The sequence below is a fragment of the Echeneis naucrates genome, chromosome 13 (genome assembly GCF_900963305.1).
Source record: "Echeneis naucrates chromosome 13, fEcheNa1.1, whole genome shotgun sequence".
Lineage (NCBI taxonomy): Eukaryota > Metazoa > Chordata > Actinopteri > Carangiformes > Echeneidae > Echeneis > Echeneis naucrates.
In genome coordinates, this window is record NC_042523.1 from 21,105,560 (window position 1) to 21,128,952 (window position 23,393).

General features: G+C 41.5%; 2 protein-coding genes across 6 annotated transcripts in view; one reads left to right on the top strand and one right to left on the bottom strand.

Annotated features, from left to right (window-relative positions):
- The first annotated feature begins 1,211 nt into the window (after positions 1-1,211).
- Positions 1,212-5,561, top strand: LOC115053358 (uncharacterized). Its single transcript, XM_029517992.1, has 5 exons — positions 1,212-1,454; positions 4,266-4,607; positions 4,719-4,934; positions 5,040-5,065; positions 5,150-5,561. Exons 1-5 carry the CDS (start codon positions 1,400-1,402, stop codon positions 5,273-5,275), a joined length of 765 nt encoding a protein of 254 aa, XP_029373852.1. The 5' UTR covers positions 1,212-1,399; the 3' UTR covers positions 5,276-5,561.
- A 2,154-nt stretch (positions 5,562-7,715) lies between these two features.
- The window catches only part of rap1gap2a (RAP1 GTPase activating protein 2a), a 33,563-nt gene continuing 17,885 nt past the window's right edge, over positions 7,716-23,393 (bottom strand). For 2 of the 5 annotated variants that reach the window (XM_029517130.1, XM_029517132.1), the window contains 19 exons: positions 20,525-20,560; positions 17,088-17,120; positions 16,674-16,895; positions 16,481-16,584; positions 15,591-15,669; positions 14,519-14,572; positions 13,776-13,859; positions 13,553-13,653; positions 12,343-12,472; positions 11,902-12,057; positions 11,705-11,776; positions 11,136-11,222; positions 10,859-10,999; positions 9,794-9,943; positions 9,343-9,455; positions 9,095-9,193; positions 8,771-8,891; positions 8,163-8,265; positions 7,716-8,052 (listed from right to left, as the gene is read on the bottom strand). In XM_029517130.1, the coding sequence (XP_029372990.1) occupies positions 7,937-8,052; positions 8,163-8,265; positions 8,771-8,891; positions 9,095-9,193; positions 9,343-9,455; positions 9,794-9,943; positions 10,859-10,999; positions 11,136-11,222; positions 11,705-11,776; positions 11,902-12,057; positions 12,343-12,472; positions 13,553-13,653; positions 13,776-13,859; positions 14,519-14,572; positions 15,591-15,669; positions 16,481-16,584; positions 16,674-16,895; positions 17,088-17,120; positions 20,525-20,560 (2,001 nt within the window). In that variant the 3' untranslated portion in view covers positions 7,716-7,936. Of the gene's footprint in view, positions 8,053-8,162; positions 8,266-8,770; positions 8,892-9,094; positions 9,194-9,342; positions 9,456-9,793; positions 9,944-10,004; positions 10,492-10,858; positions 11,000-11,135; positions 11,223-11,704; positions 11,777-11,901; positions 12,058-12,342; positions 12,473-13,552; positions 13,654-13,775; positions 13,860-14,518; positions 14,573-15,590; positions 15,670-16,480; positions 16,585-16,673; positions 16,896-17,087; positions 17,121-20,524; positions 20,561-22,403; positions 22,857-23,393 lie in introns of those variants that run through there. The other 3 variants (XM_029517131.1, XM_029517133.1, XM_029517134.1) reach the window with 3 other exon arrangements.

The window sequence follows — 23,393 nt, forward strand, 5'->3', positions numbered from 1 at the left end:
AATAATATGTACACATGGAGGTTAGAGCATGGATAGGTATAAAATTACAAGTAATAGTTTTAAAGATCAGCCCGTGTGGATTTCCTCCCACCGTCCAAAGACATCATGTTTAGGTTAAGAGGCAGAAGATGAATGAATGAATGAATGAATGAATGAATGAATGAATGAATGATGTGTAATGTACACACTGGGACTCCAGACAGGGACGAAACCTATATTTATGTATTTAATACTGTGGCTGTGCTTGTTTTGGATATCTAAGAATTCACCGAGGAAACACTGAGGTTGAATGTTCTTTTTCTGATTGAGACATAAATTTAAGATGCCTATTTATCATCTTAAATATAACCACTATCGATGACCCCGTGTTAATCAATCTAAATTAAATAAATGCCAACCAAATCTATTTTCATATATTTTTTTTCAGCTGTTTCAACCCTATGGCACCCCACAGTTCAGATAAAGTCACTGTTCCGGATTTTCTTCTTATTCCCAAATATCACGTGATCGGGAGAGCACGGAGTGTCTTTAAACGAGCACACCTATTTACAAAATAAAACATTTCACTATGAGTTATTTAGAGTTCCATTATGGCTCCGGATAAAATAGTGAGTCTCCCCTTTGAATTAAACTACTGTCTCTTTCTTTTCACTGACATTAAAACTCAAAAGTTCCCAAAGTTAACATTTTATTTCTCATCGGGGATAAGCAGCTTTTATTATGAAAGTTAGCTTTTCCGCGTTGGAGCTGGGAATGCACAAAGCATAGACATGGATATGTCTGTGGTACAGTGTAATGTGTTAATGTTGGCAAATGATGCAACAGCAACACACTTCCTTGAATTCTCAAACCTTTATCTGTATTCACGGTTACAGTGACACTCCTGCTCTCATGCAGGAGGGTTGTTAAAGATCATCCAGCTGAAGAGTGAAAGCACATTTATGAGACCTGCATGCAGTGTCGGCAATCATCAGGGGCCAACCAGCAGATATGTCACTGTATTAATGCATAGAAATGGCATCTATAAAAATAAGAGAAGTTGGTTTGGGTTGGTTTTGTTTTTCACTGAAATCGACCCCTTTCCTGTTTGAAAGTGTGTATTCTCATAAAGTCAGGGCTTTCCTGAAATTTGGCATGAGTCTCTCTCTCTGGGTGTGTGTGTGTGTGTGTAGTAGGTCATTTCCTTCCTTTATTCTGCATGTACGAGACCAGCTGCAGGATAAAGTGTGCTACATTGGCGAGAAATGGGAAAGGGAGTGTGAGAGAGAGAACACCCAGACTGACTTACAACAACAAACAATTTGACAAACAAGTTTCACTGCCTGGCAGGTATAGTAAGTATGTAGCTTTGGACTGCTGAAGTGCTGAAGAAGTAGAAACCACACTATCACGGTCAAACATGCACAACAACTATCTCCTCGGTGCGATCAGCTGCCTCTTCATTCTTCCTGCAGGTAAACATGTTTTCGTTCATACAAATCTTGATATTGTCACTATGAAGTGAGATTGCTTAGGTGTCGGAGTGATTACATGTGGTTAATTTGGTTCATTATTAACTAAAGTAACTTATAACATGTTGGTAAGTGTGACTAACGTAACTCAAGTAGAATTTTGTAATTACATGTTAAAGTGTCTTCTGTGTATTTTTTATTTTATTAAAACAAAAACAACATAAGTTTAATTGCAATCTTCAGAAAAAAAGTAGAGTAATCTTGTGACTGTATAGTTGTTCATCCACAATATGAAACCCAATACTTTCTAGCGCAGTTGTTTTTATGTCTAATATAAAGAGTCAGGACTATCCAACTGTTTTGGATGGGATGCAGTAATGAGTTTTTTTCTGTGCCAGTAATCACCCAAGTAAGTGCAGAAGGCTGGGAGGAGAGTACAGTAGATGCCAAAGCATGTCTATGCAAGAAGATAAAATTCATGAAAGATTCCTCAACACTTGTTTTCTTACAATGCAACAAGACACTGGAAATATAAATGAAGAAACAGCCTTAAGTCTTAAATGTATCTCTTTTGAAATGGTAACGCATTTTGTATCCTGATTCTCTTAAATATGAATGATAGTTTTGGTGTTGATGATGAGATTATCCAAATTTATATTTTGGGTCTAGCATAAGATGTAAATTTGGTTCTGTCTGCAACTCAATGATGACTATTATAATCTTTTAATCAGCAAAGATTTGGTGTGAAATGCAAAATAGGAAGATCTGGGTGGAGATTCTTATAAAGAATGTTATTTATATCAATTGAGGATCCATTAACTGAAATGAGGAGAGGAAATAAGAGTGAAAGGAAGATGGCACCCAAAACTTTGATTGATTTGAATTACTTATTGTGAATGTTACGTACAATATTCCTTCCAAGATCCAAAAAACTTTTTCTTTTTTTTTTTTTTTAAACCAATGAGTGCATGAAACGGAAGGGGATAAAATCAGCTGGTGAGTAAGTTTGTATCCTTTCCAAAAAGGTTATTATCGTGCAAGACCTCCCCTGAATCACTCCCAGAATGTTTTTAGCATGTTTTATCAAGATGACAATATCTATGTCTGTTTAAACTATCATCTGTCATCCAGTTTTTCATTGCGAATAACACTCCTGCTATTTAAGTGAACTAAACTGAAATGTCTCCTGATACAACACACACTGGGAACTTATAGGTGCTGAGGATGACTTAACCTTGTTTCAGGCGGTCCTGTTGTCATTGATATCACCTGGGAGTTCATAAGACCCAAATTATCCTTAATCCTTTATATTTATAGCCTACAGCTAATTTCCAGACATGACAATTTCCCCAGATGTTGGTAATAACCCATGCAACCCACACATGGAAGGAAATCAAACCTGAGGTCACCATAAATTAAGTTATGTGTGATAACATGGAATGACACAGAGAAAAAGTAAGACATGGAGGTCCAAAAAGGCACCAAACGCCAAGACACCAGCTGAAATCTCTCAGTAATCAGAAAGCAATTCTTCCCCTTGTCAGTGAAAATTAATATCAGCTGGTTCAGGCCTAACTGATGGCCTCTAAAAAGGTGTCTGATTGCCAAGGTGTCACACAGGAAACATCTCATGATGGGTAAAAAGCAAAGAACTTGCGCAAGCACGGCACAACAGCATTGTGTCAAAACATGCTGATAGCATTGGTTACAGAAGTATTTCTAAACTGAATGCTCCTCTGAGCACTGTGGGGAAGTGGAAGTGAAAACAACATAATTTCATCATAAACCAGCCACAACCAGGTGCTCCTCGCAAGATTTCTGAGTTCAAAGAATTATCAGAAGAGTTGTCCAAGAGCCAAGGACCACTTGTGTAGAGCTTCAGAAAGACCTGCAATTAACAGGTACAACTGTTTAAAAAAAAAAAAGTGATGCACTCAACAGCCGTGGCCTTTATTCACGCTCACCATACAAGAGTCCATTGCTGAGGAAAAAACACGTAGAAGTTCATTTAAAGTTTGTTACACAACATTGTGAAATACTGGGAGACTATAGTCTGGTCAGATGAGCCCAAAATTGAACTCTTTGAATGCCATAATCCAGAGCACATCACCCCAAAAACACCATACCAAAGATGAAGTCTGAAGATGGGAACATCATGGTGTGGGGTGGTTTTTCAGCATACGGCACTGGCAAACTTGGGAAAATGGGAAAAAAAAAAAATGCACCGAGGCATTCTTGATTAAAAAATCTGCTGCCATCTACCTGGATGATGAAGAGTGAAGACAATGATCCCAAACATGCAGCCAAGGAAACTCCCACTTGGTTTCAGAGAAAGAAAATAAAGCTGCTGGAATGGCCCAGCCAATCACCTCACAAGAGAAAATCTATGGAAAGATCTAAAGATTAGCATTCATAGAAGAACGCAGAACCTTCATGATTTGAAGAAAAGGCCAAGATCACACCTGAGCAATGTATGCAACTAGTCTCCATTCAGGTGGCGTCTTGAAGCTGTTATTACCTACAAATGCTTTTGTACAACGTATTAAACACATTTAAGTGTGTTCAAAACTTTCCCCCTGTCATTCTATTTTATTACACATCATTTATGGATATCTAAGGTTTTATTTCTTTGCATGGGTTGTTACAGACAACTGGTGAAAATGTGTCAGTGGTACCTTTTTAGAAACATATTCACTGAGAAAATTGGTTGTCACAAACTATCCTATGCTAATTGGAAGAGTCAGCCTTGTACAAAATGAATGCCTAACCTGTATCTGCTCCTACAATGAGCTAAGGAAGACTTTCCTTTTTCAGGTCTCTGTGCTGAAGAATGTCAGCGTGGCATTTTAGCGAAACGGAACACATTTCATGTCGAAGAAGGAAAGAGCCTGTCTCTGTCCTGTGAGGTCCAGGAATGTGGAGACACCTGGACATGGAGCTGGATCTGTAAAACCTCAACGGATAAAGACTACAGAGATGTAACAGCCTCCCCCAGACACCAGTTGACCAGTGAGAAGCTCTCAGGAAATATAACCCGTCTAGTTTTGAATTTCCTGAGAGTCAACAGTACAGATGAAGGTTACTATGGGTGCAAGGTTGTATGGCATCAAGATGGCATTGATTTGGGACATCAGGTGTATGTGAACATTACTGCAGGTATGTAGAATGATAGAAATTGATCAAATGTGTATCTGTGCATCATGTGTACATCTGGATTTTGTCTGAGTCTACATTTGTGTAAAATTCTTCTCTTAACCCACCATGCAGCTGCTGCGTCCCAGAGGGCTTTGCTGCACCGGGTTTGGATCTGTACCTCTGTTTTACTTTGCCTTTCCATCATCATTGCATTAGCTTGTTGTCTGAGCTCAAAGGTAAAGCATCAGTCCCCAATAATGGTGTTTGATGGAAACCAAGCACATCTGCCACCAGAGCCTCCACCCCGCTGCCCAGTGCCAGAGGAATGGAGCAGTTCCTCCCATAAAGGTCACTTTCTCTTGGTTTAATAGCAGTCAGCACTGTCTTAATGTTACTGAACTTGCTCTTCACTGTGTTGACTCTTGTGTTTTGTTTTTTTTTTTCTCCAAACAGTTTCCTGCAAACCACAGCAGACCGAGGTGGGTAGATGTCCTGCTTCAAGACAATATTACCTCATCATCTGTTGTTTCCCCTCACAAATCTTTTCTGTCACCGCTGCACAGGTGCTGTATGCAGACATTTCCAAGGATGCACTGTGGCAGCGTCAAGAAATTAGACAACCTGCACCGAGCACTGTCTACTCAATGGTCCAATATTCCAAACTGCAGTCGCAGCACAATGGAAACTAAGTGCCTGCTGCAGATAAATGAGAGACTGTCCAAAACATTTACTGACGACTCACTGACCTGCAGAATGTGAATGATCATTAAGAGAGACAACAAAATCAGCTGGTGAGTGTTCTGAACAAGAGCAGCATCTCATGAGGAGGCAGAAAATTGTGGCCTACTAGATGGATCACCGTGAGGTGCTGCAGAAAGACAAGACTTCATTCAACAATTTCATTCATGTGACTGGCCAATCGAAAATGCAAATGAATTGTTTGTGATATGTACATGTAAATATTAAAGTATGCACAGAAGTACTCCGGTGTGAAGCTGTCAGCCTGCTTGTGTGAGATTGTAAAAGAAGGGGAAACATATAAATGACACAAAATACAACATTTTATTTTAGAATAAAGTCTGAATGGCACGTTACATAACCAAATATACATATACATGTTTAGACATCTCTTAAATTAATATATTTCCTTTAATCATTTTACTTAAGTAGCGTACTCTGCACTTAGATTTTTACATGACATCAATGCAAAAGAAGTTATCATTTTTAATAAATTACGCATATTAACAGAAAAAAGGCTGCAGGGCGTTTCGGTGATACCCGCTACAAACTGAAACTCGAGGAAGTAATACCTGGTCTCTGCTGTCTGTCAGTCTGTCTACTACTGGTCTGCTTGCTTGTCATATCAGAAAAGTACGTCTGAAGAACCTCCTGCAGAGCTGTTTCACCTGACTGACAGAAGTTTGTCATTTAGGTGACCTGAGCCATTCAAACAATTTTGCCATCATTTCAGTTTCAGGAATGGTTCTCAACACAGCAAGAGGACAAATATTCTTGCAAAGATCTACCTGTTTGGTCACATAGTAAACACATCTGTGTGTCTTTAAGCTCCATTATCAAACCCCACTTGGCCCTGCAAACTCCCGTTTGTGCGGCTCCAGGCTTGTGTGACGGTAAAGTTGAGGACTGGAGTCAACCTATTGTCCCGTTGTGCTTGTAAGCAACTGGCTCTACAACTTCTATGAGACTTTTTAATAACAACAAACAAAGCATAAAATCAAAAGTACAAAAAAAAAAACAAAACAAAAAGAAGCTCCAAGTTCACATTCAGAGTGTTTTTGCCAAAGTTGGTTCACTTTAACCTGAAGCATCTTTTTCAAGTCATCTCCATCTGCTCGAGCCTGCTGGGAAACTTAAAAAACTTCGGAGACATTCCTGTTCATAAGTTCCACCAAACATAAATATAGATACACTGAGCTAGCAAGCTTCAATGGGAGGTATCAGAAGGTGAAATGTTTTCAGTAAGTGCAACATCTATTTTCAGCATATGTGGGTGTCGATCGGCTACCCACAACTGGGCTGTAACCGGATCCAAAAGATTCTTGTCCTCTCACACAGCGAGGGACAGAGAAAGAGAAGGCAAGAAAGCCGGAGACAGGGACAGAGAGAGTCGTCAGTGGTGGAAAGGGCTGTTGATAGATTGTAAGGCGCAGCTTTGGCTAAAATAAGCTTATGGCAAAATGTGTTGGCAGTGTCTCCTACTGTGCCCCATGAAAGCTCATTTCCACTGACCAAGCACTTGAGTTCAGAGCTCTGAAGAAAAACCCTTACAGATAGAGAAATGTCAGCAGCGTTGTGTTTACAGTGCAGTAGACACAATGCAGCAGCTAGCAAGGTTACAAAAGCTTTTTTTTTTTGTTGTTGTTTTTGTTTACATTAAATCTGAAAACGGAAAAAAACTACAACAAAAAAAAAAAGAAAAGCATTTTTTTATATGCAAAGAACAAGTTGAGGTCCTATAGTGGGAAATTCAGACTGTTGCCACCTCCAAGGATTTGCTACTGTAAGTCAATTTTAGTTTCCATTAGTGTGTGCCTGTGCACCTTTTTTTTTTTTTCTTTAGCAAGATGTACCATATTTAATTTCGAAGGCAAACATAACTTCTGCAGATCAGTCAGCAGTTCACTAGACACAACAACAACTTATCCACAGTCTCATGTTACCACCGCTGACTCTTTCTGATAAAGGTGATGTTTGAGAAGAAGCAGAGTCTGGCTCGGCCGACGCTCACGGAATGACAGCCATGCCAGGACTTTCATATGATGTGTACGTTTTTTTAACAACTGTGATTTAGCACATTGATTTCTGTAGCTAGAGGCTGATTAAAAATAAATCCAACATGTCCTGCCGTTCCTCCTCCCTATACTGTACACTCACAGTATTGTCAGTTAGGCTATAGTGCGTGGGGACTCTGCTGCAGTTGATAATCTGTATTATATTATCCTTGGCTTTAGGGAAGTGATTCTACAGTGATTATGTGGTTGTCTGCTGTGATATGGGGTGCTTTTGTTTCCTTGTTGTTTTTCTTTCTTTCCCCATCAGATCGTGCCACCTCTCTACATTGTGCAAGACTGTGTTTTCCTTTTCGACGCTACTCAGACTGAAAGAGAAAAATAAAGACCAATTAGAGGAAAAAGGTACCTGACAGGATAAATTCATAATATTATAACTCATGATCTAAAGTTCATGTGCTGTGAAAGAAAACCACATGGATTTTTTTTAACGCTTCCAGCACGTTTCACTTATTCTTTTGGTTTCAATGTATAGATTACAGTTTCTGTATTAAAAATGCTACTCCACCAGCACTCACTGATAATTCAGAATACTATTTATTAAAATATGAAAACTACACCAACCTCAAATTTATCACTTACATTTGTGGATGAGTGGCTCATTTTGTCAAAGCGGAATTTCAAGTTTGACCTTGGTGACGTCTTATTTTTACCATCTGCAAACGACAGAAAAGGAAGGGAATGCTCATTACAGATAAAACCATGTGTGAGATTCACATAGATCTGAATACTCTCTGCATGTATGAGCGGAACATTCCAGGTTTACCTGTTGGACTGCGGCACATGATGACAGGGGTACCCGACCCCTGGCTGTCGACACTGAGGGATGGGTTAAAGGCAGATGAGGAAGCTATAGACGGGTGGCCAACCTACGGGAAAGTTAGCGAGTTAACAAAGAGGAAAAGGTGGAGGAGGAAGGGAGCTGAAGAGGCTCAGCGGATATTTTTACTGCAGCGTCAAGGAAAGCTGACATAACTTATTTTGCTGTCTTTTTTTCTTGAAAACATTTGCATTATATAGAATAAACTTTCCAGACTAGAACCTGTAAAATGGTCAAAGAAAAAGACAAATTCAGCAACTCCTAACCTTAGTACAACTGTCCATAAATCACAAATAAATCTGTGCAGGTCGATCCACAATTGAATACTGAGCGGGTTCAGTCTGACAGCATTTGTCACATTATATTAAACTACGCTGACATCTGATGCACAAACAGTGACGGGAGCTGTCATCACTCTAATCAATGCGCTGACATTCAACACTTTTTATTAAGCAGCTTGTGAAAACTTAGACACCACCAAACAACCTCACTCTATCCGCCTCAAACCAAAGACTCCTTCCTCTCTTTTCATTTGTCTTGAGGATGACACTCACCGTCTCCAGTTCTTCCAGAGCTTCTGTTTCTCCTGTGGTGCTGCTGAAGCTGCTGGTGCTGGATGAAGACCGAGAAATGTTGGGCCTGCCGCTGCTGCACTCCTTCAGTTTGGTAAACGGCCTGTGGAAGAAAACAGAAAATCAAATCCTGCGCTGCAGACTTCAACAGGAGAACCGTGCGTTTCGAATTATTTCTAGCCTTTAACATTTAAAATTCCTGCCTGTACTGATCTAATTTCACAGATTGTCTTTAGCCATCTCTCTCCAGAGACTTAAGGAGTATAAGCTCGTCTCCATGGAAAAGCAAAACAGCTTTGGTTTCACCTCTCTTTATTGGGGCAGATCTCAGGTGAGCTGGGATTGGATGACGTCTCCGATCTGACTTCTTGGGAGAGCGGGTAGAACTCTGCAGGCTTATGCTCGCTGCAGATGGAAGAAAAACTCCAGCTTTAATAAGTTCAGGGCTCAGGAGCACAGCTACCATCACAAAGACACAGACCACTTAGATGTCTCTCCTGCAACACAATCACGAGTCCGGTCGGCAGCAAAGACTTTTAATTTGTGCGACAAACCTGCGTGTGTGTTTATCCGAAGGGGACTCTGTGCTGGAGTGGAGACGAGGGAAGAGGCCTGAGCGCCGTTTGACTGGGCTCTTCAGTGGAGACTTGGCTGACAACACAGGAGGCTGAACATCACAAGATGGAGGACAATATGTGTGAAAAAAGTATTCCACTCCCATCTTCCTTCCACCACAGTTTGACAATGAAATACTAGAAGTGCAACTGAGAAAATTTGGGATTTTTAGCAAAAATGTACAGGAAGAAGGTATCTTCTCACAGCTTCTTATAACTATCATGATCTTTTTCGTGCATGAGAGCAGAGTTTGAAGACACAACCTGAAAATATTTGTAGGATACCAAACTAAGTTTTGGACACTGATCAGGTTGTCCCGGAAAATGTCAAATCTTTTTTGTCCCTTTCTCAGTTCCCTTCAGTCTCTAAGCCCAAGACTAGTTCACTCACAGTGAAGGTGCTCTTTGTGCATTCGCTGGTGCTCTGTGGGAGCCCCCCTCCACTCAAGCTGGCCGGGACCCCGCCCCCTACGCCGGGGCTCCTGTGACGCTGAGCGCCCACCATGGTCTCCATGGAGTGGCTCCTGACACGCATGGCTCTCTGGGGGGAGAGAAAGGACATGGAGAGGAAGTGGATGAGAGAAAGGAAGAGAAAAGGATGAAAGGGAAGACAGGTGACAGAGAAAGAATATGATGGGAAGGGAACGGGTGGGAAACTGAAATTTTTTTTCATTTCTTATTTGAATCAGACAGGTTCATTAATGCTATTGCACAAAACTCCCACATGAGGGGGGAGTTCTCTAAGAAAGAAGCCGAAGTAGCTGGAGTGGCTGGATGAGCAGGTGCTGCACTGATTTTAGGATCTTTAATGACATTGTGTTCATTTGGTTAGTTGCAGACAATGAAAATGACATTTTTCATAGAGTTCATAATAAATGCCAGGCTGTAAAAATCCCTTTAATTAAGCAATTGGATTAAGTATAAACACAAATGACATCATATAAAATAACAGTTTATTGATCAAATTGGGATGCTCCGTCGACTTTACAGTAATGCAGACAGGTAAAACACAGCAACTGCCATGAGAGCAATGACAACAGCACCCTCTGGGACTGACAGCAGAGAGTGTAAAGTAGCTGTCCACAATGCCTGCGGAGAGTGAGAGAACCAAATTGTCACGTCCGTCACCCAGAAGTTAACACCTGCGGTAACAGTCTCATTAACATAAATTCACCTGTAGTTATGAGAATGAAAGAGTCTGATGTCAAATGAGCAAATGATTCATGAGCAGAACGAGACCGTTTCTCACACACACACACACACACACGTGTTGGAGCATAAGTTCAAAATCTTCACAACACTAGTGGTTTTGCTCTTTAGATGATCTTGTAGATGTGTGACATTTAGCTGACCCACAGTGACAAAGCGAAAGACTCTCTTTCTGTCATGGCACTTAAATGAACGTCACAGGGCCAAGGGAAGATTACACTTTGCCCATGTTGGGGTTCATGTTCACCTTGAAGGACTCCAGCAGACCCCCGTGCCCTCCATTCTCCAGCTTGTCCTCCTCCCCTGCCTGGCCCAGACCCAGCGTGGCCTGGCTCTGTCTGTGCAATTCATCGTGGAGGTTGTCCAACAGCGCGGCTCGTGTCCGTCCCTGCAATCAGTCCACACACACACACACACACACACAAAACCAATGTGTGTTATCATAGAGATGGCTATTATGGAGCTGAAGCAGTGATTGAAGGCATGCTGCGGTGCTTGAGTGTGACTGAGTGCATATGTGTCACCTCTAGTTTGGCAAATTTGTCAGATTTGTAGCAAGCGTTTTCAGCATTGATCAGCTTCGTCAGCAGGAAGTCTCGAAACTCAGGACCCTGGTGAGAGAGAACAAGAGACAGAGTGAAGGGTTAGCAGAAGATGATGACGCAGAGGGGAGGGGAGCGATGACGAGAGGAAAAGGTGACCGTCATCAGCGCCATACAGATTACAGTTTAGCAACACACTGTGTCTGATCACAAGTGTCAGCCTCACTCATTTTAATTCCCATCTGTCTCAAATCCTCTCTGTCCTAACATACTACAGATCATGTCTCAGTTAGTGAATTGTCTCAGAAGTCTCTGGATTAGATTTGCCTCCAAAGTAATTTCCTCTTTGTGATAAAGATGTTAATCATTGTGGGTGATTTCAAAAGGCAGTGTGAGAAAATGCAAGTTAAAGGGTTTTTTTTTATTTTCAACTTCCTTCCTGATCCTCAGATCAGATGTGAAAAATAAATAAATAAAAAAATAAAAAAAAAAAATAAAAAAAAAAATACAGGCCTCAACACACTGCTGCATACCAACACTCTGCTTCTTACCTTCTTGAAGACAGCCGGGTTTGGAAGAGGGGGTCCAAAAGGAGGGACATCCTCCCTCGCTGTGACAGATACCTGTTCACATCAGAGAAATAACAGCTAGTGTTAGGCTCAGGTGTCAAGCTGGAAGGATGAAACAAATGACACAAAAGCTATTCCAGACTGCCCTCATCATTTCTTCACACAAGTCTGGTTTGTACCTTGTATGTCGTGTTCTCCGTGCACGGGTTCTCCACCTGCACCAGCACGTAAGCATGCAGGAAGTTGGAGGCAATCATGTCTGGAACAAACGGTGTGGGCTCTTCCTGAAAGACTGCCGCCACAATGTCATTTCCTATGTGCCTTTTCCTCTGGAGCTGAGCGGGAAGAGGAGAAAGTATTTATTAGTTCAATTTTAAAATTAGTTTTGAAACACAGGAAACATAAATAACTGAATACAAAAGGGAATTCATTTCCTTATTACGGAAATTTCAGCAGTTTGCCATCAAATAGTTTGCTGCATAATTACGTTTAGCCACAATGTACATAACAGCAATTCAGTATAACAGATTGTTAATAGCCAGACCTTAGAAGCTTAATATTAAAACATTTGAGCCAAAGCATCTGTACTTGGCAGCTAATCCACTATTAAAGTGGCACACCTGCTGTACGTCTCCCTCAGTGAAAGGAAGCTTGGTTGACACGTGGAACATAATCTCTCTCTGCCTGAAGACAGTGTAGACAGATTCAGACCCCGTCTGTCCGTGGGACACATCCAGCCCACCGCGGAACCTGTCAGGTTATCAAAACACGCACGTCATGTTCTCTGCGTGGCCTCCAGCCCTCAGTAATGAGGATAAATAGGATCTTATTTCATTTCATGGATTTTTCATGTTTAAATTATATTTTGGGCAGCTTAAAGTCACACTGACAGAATATAAATAGAAAAAGCCAGCCAGACATTAAGTAGAGGAGCGCAGGCTTGGTTGTCACATTCAACAACAAATCTCGCTCACTAAAGCCCGAGTCTATAAACTGTGGGGACAGAAATTTGCTGAGATAGTGTCAGAGGTCACATACAGTACACGGACATTTCTGGAATAATCACTTTGAAACTGCAGTCAGAGGACTTAAATTTTTTTTATTTCTTATGTAATTTCAATGTAAATATAGATCTGTTTTTAACCAAACAGGTATTTTAATTCAAAAGTCCGAAGCGAGAGCTGCAGTTTAGTTTTAGCTTTTTCTTAGCGGTTAGCAAAATCCTTGCCAAAGCTGGTTAGAGTTGGTTGTCACATTGTGATAACTTACTGCCTTTTGGATTGTTCTTTGTTGTTTCTTTGTTGTTGTTTGTTTGATTGTTCTACAGTTTTATATGAGGATGAAAATGCACTTTTTGGTTTATGTTGTCTCAACGCAGAAGATTTCCTTACACCAGACGTACTTAACATTCAAAATCTTTGGAACACAATCAACTGTTTTGTTTTGTTTTTTTTTTCCCCAGATTTAAAGGGAAGGATGTGAAAAGGAAAGGAAAGGAAAGTGTATTCTCCCATTCAGCAGCCATGTAATCTCTGATTACATGGCTGCAGTCAGAGCACTCTTTTCTTCTTTTCTATGATTTGTTTCTCAAATGGGCTCATCTTGGTGGCATGCTGGGGCCAAAACAGCAGGACAAATTGCTCCAAAGTTACAGTAATTAAACGCTGCTATTCTGCCCTGTGCCAGTGCACTCTAATCGCATCCTTCTTTTAATCCCTGTGAACCCCTTTGCCTCTAGATTTTATTATATATTTAAATCCTGCTTTATTTTTATTTTATTCAGATGGGACTTTTCTCTGCTTCTTCTCTCCACTTCAATCGTGTCCTCACCCTTTAAAGTCCTGAAGTTCAATGTTGTTGCCCAGGATGCTGAGAAACTCCTTAAAAGCTGGCGTCTCTTCATTGTTCCCGAACAGCTCTTCCTCTGATGTCTGAGCGGAAGTGATGGTGGAAGAAAAGATGAATAAATCCAAGAGATAAAACAGTATACCAGAAGATATGGCGTGTGTCAGCTAAGATGGAGTACACTGACAGGATCATTAAATCTGCTCACCTGCCCAAACTTCTGGTAGATGACTCCGAATTTGAAGGTGTTGTTCACGTCATGTTCGTCATAGGCCACTATCAACTGAGATCCCTGAGCAGAAAGAAAAACAACAATCCCGCACGTTTCCTACATTTACTCATTTCTTTCAATTGGTTACAGACTCTCAGTTTGCTTTAGAAGTTATGACAACACATTTTGCTCCTCTTCAAAATGTCTCCAGGGCAGGTTTATTGGATCCCTGCTAGGTAATGATGACATGTGACCAACTGTCATAGCCCCCAGTGAGGGCAGTGATCCTGTTGCTGCCTCTTCAGCCTGAGACACAGATGGTTTTTGGTTTTTTTTATTTCTTTCCCTAAGGCGCAGGTTGAAAACATGCTCCATCACACTCCTCCATCGAGCTCACAGGAGGATAAACTGATCCATCATATCCATTTTAGAAAGTTGTTGTGTCTCATTTTTAAATGATGTGAGGGCAGAGAGTTGGAGGCTCATGACAGGAAAAAAAAATGTGATGAGTTTGGTTATAAATATCAAGTTAGAATCAGAGTTGGCCAAAAAGTTGGTGAAAGTGTGACGTTGGCAAAAATTTCAGCTTGGCGTTGAAGAAAGCTGTCAGAGATATTTTATTTTTAAGGAATAAAGAGGTGAAAGGTTCAGCCCTACAGTCTCATCACTGGAGCAGACAGTTAAAGGGCAAAGGTCACTCATGCTTATGTATTAATGTGGGCGTTTAGGGATAAACTCACCCGTGGGTACAGGACCGGGTTGAACTTTAAGCCTGTGGCATCGTCACACAGAAGCTGGAAGCAGAAAGAAAGAAAGAGGGACTTCTTATATATGACTCACAAGATTAACATCATTATATACACATTTGAAACCACGACTGCACCTACTGTAGGAGTCAGAAAGGGTCAAACTCAAATCAAGCAGGTATTTTCTTAGATAACACAGGAATGTTCCTCTGTTTCTCTTTTGGAAACACGTAATTAAAAACTTTTCTTTTTGACTCTGGGTGTGGCTCTCTCTGGGTTTAATAAGAGACTGACTGCTCCCACCAAAGGACAAAATGATTTGGACTTGCCCTGGCAGGATTCACAAGTGCATCAAGGTCTGATCTCTGTCACATGAGGAAAATCAGACAAAGCTTTTATTTTGATAGAAATGAAAATCTTATCACAAGCACTTAAAATAATCTGGGTTGAGATTTTTAATTATATGTAGAAGTTGAATTTATTGTCTAAATGGTCTGGGCCCGAAATATATTTGTGAAATGTTGATATTAGAGCCTAATGGGTCTCTAAGATCTGCTGGGGCTCTGCTGGAAGCACCGCCCAAACTGTAACTGGATTAAAAACTAAAATCTGCTCTGTTCTCCACTACATTTGTTTAATCATTTAATCTTGCTCTTTAATTAGATATCATCTGGTGTTTTTTGTTTTATAATCTCTACTTGTATGCCTATTTTATTTCTGCTAAGCACATTAAATGACATCTGTGTGATAACATGGTGCATTTATTGCTTCTGGCGTCCACTGACTCACTGTGGTGTTGTCTCATTTGCTGTATTCTGTTTTTATATGTTGCAAAAGTTCATATAAACAAATGCTGTGTTGAATAGATGAAAATATGAGGTCAGCGAGCTGCTGAAAAGCTTTTCCAGCTGATTCTTTTATTTTAGAGTAACCCTGCTTCTAAATGGCACTCATATACACTAACAGTTGCCGTTATGTTCCAAAGTTGTTTTGTAAAAACAGAAAGTGAAGGGAATTCAAGGAAACTGTCTTTTTGTATATCCTCTAAATGTAAGCTGTATCTTACCTTGGCAATCTGAGGTACACTTGGCAGCTGGCTGATGCCAGCTAGAGAGATCCTGTCGTGGACTGTTTTGGTCCTCGACCTGCAAGCGGATCGAATGGTCAGTTTATTAGCTTCTTACTGTATGTTTTAGGTAATTCTTATTTTACATGCATAGGTCAGGTGAAATTAAGGAAAAGCTGCAAGTTAAGTCTCAGCACATCTACAAAGAACAGAGAAAGATAATAACAAAAAAAATAGACAGTAACTGGAATTATTATTAAGACTATCAGCTGCCAGCTTACAAAGATCAGCCATCAGCTGCCTGCAGGCTCCTGTAAAGTACCCGAGAGCAAAAAAAACATACCATCATTTCAATGTTTTTGTCACCTGCTCATGAAAATGTCACCAACTGTGGATAATGGCAGGAAAGCTGTTTTGCTCTGGTGCCACAAACCTGCTCAGAATTAATCATAACAAAGAGCAGCAGCCGTATCTGCGTAGACCTGTTTTATTATTATTCCATGCCACACGTTCACTGTGGCTCAATGGGAGTGAACGTCTGTGAATGAGACCTCACTAACTATCAGATGGGCCGGCATTTCTGTGTATCTCTTCATTGTTCCCAAAGGATAAAACCCTCCCGACTTTGGTGATCAGCTTATGTTTGCCCTCACATCACCATAAATTTCATATTTGCGGTTTTGACTGGAGTGGCTGATTGGTAGCGAATTTGATGTTTTGATCATTTCATTTGAAACTAAAATTTCATCAGTTGCCAGCGCAACAGTTTGTCACACTGAAACATCCAACCAGTGCACCATGGGCTTTATATGATGGGACTCAAGAGAAGCATGGATTGCACAGAAAGGGGTGAAAGTCAACATTACAGATGTGGTGTTTTCTCGTTGTACCTGAGCATGATGCGTAAGAACTCCTGCGCCTCGGCCTCTTCGTGCTTCAGGGACATGATGAGGTTGCCTATGCTGCTGCCAGTACAGTAGTAGTTCATGTGCTCCTGGATGAACGGGCATAGAAAAGATACTTTAGGACAATCTTCCCCCTGCCATATAGACATGGAACTGACGATTATACACACATGCTAACCTTGCCTAAGAAGTGTTTGCGGTAGGCTCGGGCTGTGCTGTTACACTCCAGGCGGTAACTGTGCCCGCCCCCAGGAGTCATGCCTTCTTCTCGGTCCTCGTCCTCACAGAAACTAGACTCTGAGGAGGAAGGAGTTCCTGCCGGTGCCTCCACATCCTCAATCCAGTAACCCCCAAACTGGGGCAGGATTACCTGGGGGTACGGCCCACCCTTCTCCAGGACCTTGGGCAGGAGGGCAGATAAAAGAATAAATTAGAATAAAATCTGGCACAAGCAAATCCTGAACTTGAATTGCACCTTTTGTGATAATCAGAAAGGGTTAACCTATTGTCAAAAACACTCTACACTGATGGTTTCACATGAGAGGGGTGTAAATGTGTGTCAAGAGCGTGTTGTGAATGAGACATGACTCACATCTTCTATCCGTGGGTAGGGGATATAATCATCCTGTTAAACAGAGGACACACACAATGTTAAAATGACTCATTTTAACATAAGCAAACAACACTCTCCTTCACCACAGGCATGCAGTTATGAGCAAAGCCACACACACAGGAATGCAAAAGCAACATAAGAGCGAGAGCGGACTGCAAGGTGATGATGCAACAGCCTGAAATGCAGAGTCATCAGCACACATCACTGAGGGCACGCCACTCGTAGATGATGTCAGGTCTGTTTGAATTCAGAAGCCCCTGTGTTCAGAGCAGTCATGAGCCTTTAGTTGTTTGGCAGTCTGCTAACATTGCACAGCTCCACTGTCTGACCTCTAAATACTGCTGAGGCCCGCCTGCACTACTGAGGCAGACAGCCGGTCATTTATATTCTGCAGCAGCAGGAGTCAGGATACTGGACAGCTGGAGAGGATCAATTGGTGGCTGGGGTTCATTCAGTTTATAATCAATCAGATCAGGAGGTTATAGATTTTACACTTTTAAAATGCCTGAGAAAAATCTGAAAGGTGTCCACAGGGGTGTTCAGACTCCCTCAAATACAGACAGGAGAAAGCACAGAGCAAGTCAGGAGGCACGGCAGAGCAGCGACGAGGGGAAACATGCAGAGAGGAACGGAAGCCAAATTAACACTGATGAGCTCTATAGGCAAGATATGAGCAAGTTTGTGCCCGGTCACACCTTCCATTTTTTGGTCTCTTCTGCTTTAGGCATCTTATTAGTGTCCGTACGTAGCAGCATGAGGACGGAAAAGCACAAGGGTCAAAAAGCAAGTTCTGCTTTTTGCTTTTTTTCCCCCCACCTAGCATTTAAAAACTCAGAGAATGTTGTTCTTTTCCCTGATTTCACTGTCTCTGCTGACAGATGACAAATGAATGAGTCACATATGCTAATGTACTTTCCCACACAAACAGGTAACACACACGCACACTTATCATCCTCTCTCTGGATTCAGCTTCCAGACGTGTTCCTTTCCTCGATTGGAATTAGCATTTGTAGGACTCCTGCAGCACTAGACTCAGGCTGAGGCCTTTCTTCAATCTGCAGTATTTTGTGTATATATGCAGATATGAAAATCTTGGTAGAGAGACAGTAAATTGGCCAATTATGGGTGTTGTCGCAGTGGACCAGCTCATCTACACGACTGAGCACAGGAATGAAGAAATAAATAAACACCAGTGCCATCACATCTGACACAAGCGATCATAACAAGACTCAAATCGCATTCATTCGAACAGGACAAGTACAGACTAATGGAGCCCCGACATACACACACGCAGTCACGTCTGTGGTGGCGTACATCTGAGTGCATATTGACGGAGCAGCTGTTGCAGTCACTGGGGAGCCATTGTCCACATTGTGGGACTGATCGCAAAGATGCTCCTGAGAAGCTTCAATTTTCATTGACAGATGAACAAAGATGAAGAGAGGAGAAAGGAAACGGAGGGAGGGCTGGAGTTAGCAAAGGGAGAAGAGGAGAAGAGAAGTGGGGCAAAAGAGAAAGCTGGGCATCAAAAAGTCGACCTCCAACCGCACCATGCAGATTACGGTGCTGGAAACACTTTGAACAGTTATTGGGGGCACAGCAGGTCAATGCAAGCCTAGGTTCACAAAAGACAGATGAGGTGCACAGAGTCAGCGTGTGTGTGTGTGTGTGTGTGTGTGTGTGTGTGTGTGTGTGTGTGTGTGTGTGTGTGTGACTCTTTGATCACCTGGCTGCATCGACTAGCTGCCATCCACAAGTTAGACTTTCTAAATAATGCACCTGATGTGTTCAGTCATCCTCTAATGCTCCATCACCCGCCCTAACCCTTCCCCTCCTGTCTCCTTATCCCTCAGTGTCATTTAGGAGAAGTTATCATTTAAAGCGGAAGAGAAAAACTGGTCCTCATCTCTATTTTTCATTCTGTCAACAGGTCTCATCCCTGCAACAGCTGGACGGAAGGAACGAATCTCAGACCAAAACAAAACTGTGTCCGCCTCCATCTCTGTCTCGAAAGCCATTTCATGCTTACTACGGATGTCCATCTTTAAAAATTAATCTCATACATACTTTCATTTGTCATTTCCTAAAGCTGCTGAGTTATACCGTTTTTTTGGGGCGAACATTTCTCAAAAGGCCCATTTCCTGGGAATTATTTTCAGCGGCTGACTGATAGATACTTGGTGCTTTGTTGAGCTGTGCAGAAAAGACGACACAAAGCTCTTGTTTAACAATGGACGTCTTATCACAGCAGAAGAACCTACAGCAGCCATTAGCAACACAGGCAGTGCTTGTTATTAGGAGGAGTTCGTCGGGGCTTTTGGGTTTTTCCATGTAATTTCTTGGCTATAAGAAGTTAGAGAGTATCAGTGTACTTCCTTCCCTCTGAGGGAATTATGTCTTCTTTTCTGAGGAGCTTAATGCGTTTATGTGTTCACGCGTTGCTGCATAAAAGTAAACAATGTCACACATCTATAACACATTATGATGTAGTTGCACGTATTTTTTCATTCCTAGAATTTTTTTTTACTGTATTATTTTTCATCCCATTGCATCTGCTTACAGTTACGTCACAGTTTGACATATCACTCCTTCTTTTCAGTGACTGATCACTTTAGTTAGTGTCCATTCGCTGAGTTCATGTGAAGCTGATTATACGAGATAAAAACATATTCAATCACAAGTCTGCTCAGATCTTAAATTTTGGAGGTCTCATTGTGAAATGTGAAACATTATCCTCCACAAAAAGGTATTTTTGTCCTTCTTTGTATCTCCCTCTGACACCTCTTTCCCTCTTTCTTCTCCTGTGCTTTTCATTTCTCACCTTCTGTCTCCTCCTCCTCTCACTTTTTACATCCCCATCTGTCATGACACTGTTCAAAGCCCGTGCCCTCAGGGGCCCCTTGAAGGGCACAAAGGCGGACACATAGAGAGAGAGCTTGACTTTGTTCAGAGGGGGGGAAAAAAAAACCCAACATAAAAATCAATGTATTCTATACTGAGAAGAAGAAAATAGTGATGCCAGCCTGGATCTCACAGCTATTCTTCTCCGGCCCCTGCGTGACCATAAGGCAGTCTGAACAACAGGCTGAATCCAGCCGACCGACACTGATTGAATCATCAGGGTCTGTTTTATCCTTGTGGATGCTGAATCTTGATTTTTTTTTTTTTTTTATTTTTTTATTGTTGGGGGAGGAAGAGAGGACAGACACCATCTCACGGTATATTCAGAGTTTTAACTCTGATAGCATGAACATGCTGTTACACTGCAAATATGCAATTATTCCTCAATCCCAGCCCGAGAGCCGGAAAGGGAAGTAGGAAATAGAGGTGGTACAATGTAGAGGAGATATGGGGATTAGAATACAGAAAGGATTCTCTGGAAAGAAAAGAACGTAGGAAGTATGAAACCTTCATACCTGCATCCTCTCCAGCATATCGAAGAACTCTGCAGACTGAAACAGAGACAGGAAAGGATTTTAAAACGTGCCCTGTAATGTTTACCTCTGCTCAACAGAAACAAAACCTCTTCAGTCATGACCCTTTAACTTACACCTTAATGTTTCAACACTCAAACCCAAACATTTGAAGTTAAATCTCTTATGTGGGTAACGTTGTTTACAGCGACTGTGACTCTCCTCCACACAATAAATGCTTTGTCAAGAGGGCAGGGCAGAAACTCTCCAAGCAGCCACTCACACCCACATGCACACACACTGATAAGCAGCCACTTCCTCATAACGTGACATAAACACATGCTCGCAAAGATATTTGCACCATTGAGCGCATTTATAAATCCTTATCACCCCGTCTCTACCCCTCGTCACATCAGCTGTGAGGTGATAATGGCCTGTATGCTTTTATGCCTTTTGGACTCCAAATTCAGTGCACTGATGGCGTGGAAATGTAGTTTGGGCTATACAAGTGTAAACGCACAAAGGAAACTAGGATTAATGTCACCAAATTAAACTTCCATTAATAAAAAGGGGAACAAAACCAATAAAATAAATTCAGGGTTCAGATTCTACAACAGCAGCAACATAACCAGTTAAAAAAAAGAAAAAAAGATCCCGGTCCTTTAATAAAAACATCAACTGCCCGTTCAACACACCAAGTTGCACCATCCATTTTATATATGCTCCAGTCTATGTAATCTCTGGGCGCCATAATATATGAAGCAAAATGACCGGGGAAATAAATGCCTTACCAATTAATTGTAGCTCTCGAACCTGGAAAGTCTGGAAAAGCATTTAATCCACACTTAGCAGCTTTCTGAACGGCTGTATTCAAAAGATTAAAATAAAAAATCTAACGAGGCTGCAATAAAAGCTAATACTGGCAGTCTGTTTGTTATCTACAGATCTGTGAAAACCTATAAATCCCTCATCACCACTCCCACTGCTGGCAGAAACACACACACACACACAGTTAATATTAACCAGTTAATGCAGTAAAATGCTACAAGCTGCAGCTGGACCTACAGAGTCTACCCCACACCTGTCTGTAATCTCTTAGATAGCAGTTTTGCAAGTCAAAATGTGTGTGTGTGTGTGTGTGTGTGTGTGTGTGTGTGTGTGGTATTTTAGGTTGAATCATCAGGGGAACATGGGTCCAGGAGAGAGTATCTTCCTGACACAGCAGCTTTTTCCTCCTCTGCTTAATGTATCATGTAACATCGTCACAGACTGTTGATGAGGACTTTTTACAGGATGCACTCATGCAGCTGGTCTTGACAGCGTTGGACTGAGCTCCTGCACTGCTGACGCTGTGTTCAATCATCAGATATTACCCCCCCGGGATAAGACAACAGCAAGGACAAGAGACGCCTATCTGTCTTAATTCCCATCAATCAATCTATTACCTGACATCTTTTTTTCTTTGATACCTTTTTGTCCTTGCATTTTGTCTCAGTGTCTCATTCTTCTCTCTTCATTCCTAACCCTCTTAAAATTCCTGCCTTATTTGTCTGATCCCCCCCTTCTCCTACCTACTTTCCCTCTCCGTCTCTCTCACCAGTAGCAACATCAGTATCTCTAATCTCCCATGGCAACCTCCCGGGGCTGCCAAAGACCACAGGCAGATTAGATCAGCTGCCTTTCTGACTGACTGACTGACACGTTCAGTAGCTCAACGTTCATGTGGAGTGATGAACATAATCAGCTGCACAAAGACGCCAGTCATTAAGTCTTATCGCTCCATCTTCAGGATTGAAATACTATTGAAGTATTTGACTTCATCAAAAACCCTAATTGAAAGATTAAAAACAGAGGAATTGAATGCAAACAAAGCCCAACTCACTAGGTGGTCCTTCCCTTCTTCCTTGCTTGCTTCTCTTTGCTCTTTCACTCAGTCAAACAGAAATGGTCTGCGTACCTTCAGTATCATTCTCTTATCATAGCCGCGGCAGTCACTCGCACTTTCCAGTCCAGTTCACGTCACTTCTGCTTGTGATACATGAAACCACCAACTCAGCCGCACTTTGCATTTTGTATTGTTATAAAAATGACTCGTGTATCGTTCACACAGCACCCACAACAAAAATCCATCTCCGGGTCGAAAATGTGAGTGGAGGATGAGTTAGTGTGTCTCAGCTCTCCTAGCTCAGATACATACCAGGAAATTGGACTGATATTTGCACATCTGCATTTGATAGTTCATTCAATATGCTTTTGGTTTGCTCTCTGCGTTATGAAATATTGTTGTGAAATCCTGTACACGTGGGAGGAAATCTGCTATAAATAAGACATAAAACTGTTGATGTTTCAGAGGTGCAGTGTCTACACTGCAGATATTTAATCCAAACACTGACAGTATGTTCGGCTATTTAATCTGCGACCGAGTCTCAAACTCAAAGAGTTCTGCTGAAATTTTAAATCACTGGGTGCAAAATGATTGAATCACATTGACTGCAAAACAGGATTATCACTGACTGACACTGAAGTCACAGTTACCGTAATATTTTTCTGAGAAGTGATGAATGAGAGACTTCCTGTTCAAGACTGAATTGGTTCATACATATAAGATAAACCCTCTGAACTCACACTAAGCTACAAACTTTGATCTGAAAGGTAAGTTTATTTTTCTGGCTGCTTAAACTTAAAAAGGCAGACTTACATCAGCAACAGCAGCTAAAAGTAACTGGCCCTTTGTGTCTCTGCCTAACTGCTCTCAATGTTTTTAATGGGGACCTCCCCGTGACTCGATTCTCACTACTAGTCTCATTTTAGCCTTTAAGAGCTTAAAGTTTAAACAGGAAAGTCAAGTGACACAAAATAAATATTAAGAGGT

Coding starts and splice junctions, on each gene's coding strand:
- LOC115053358 (XM_029517992.1), top strand. CDS start 1,400: ATGCACAACAACTATCTCCTCGGTGCGATCAGCTGCCTCTTCATTCTT. Junction 4,935..5,039: donor GAGCAGTTCCTCCCATAAAG/GTCACTTTCTCT, acceptor TTCTCCAAACAG/TTTCCTGCAAACCACAGCAG. Junction 5,066..5,149: donor GCAAACCACAGCAGACCGAG/GTGGGTAGATGT, acceptor ACCGCTGCACAG/GTGCTGTATGCAGACATTTC.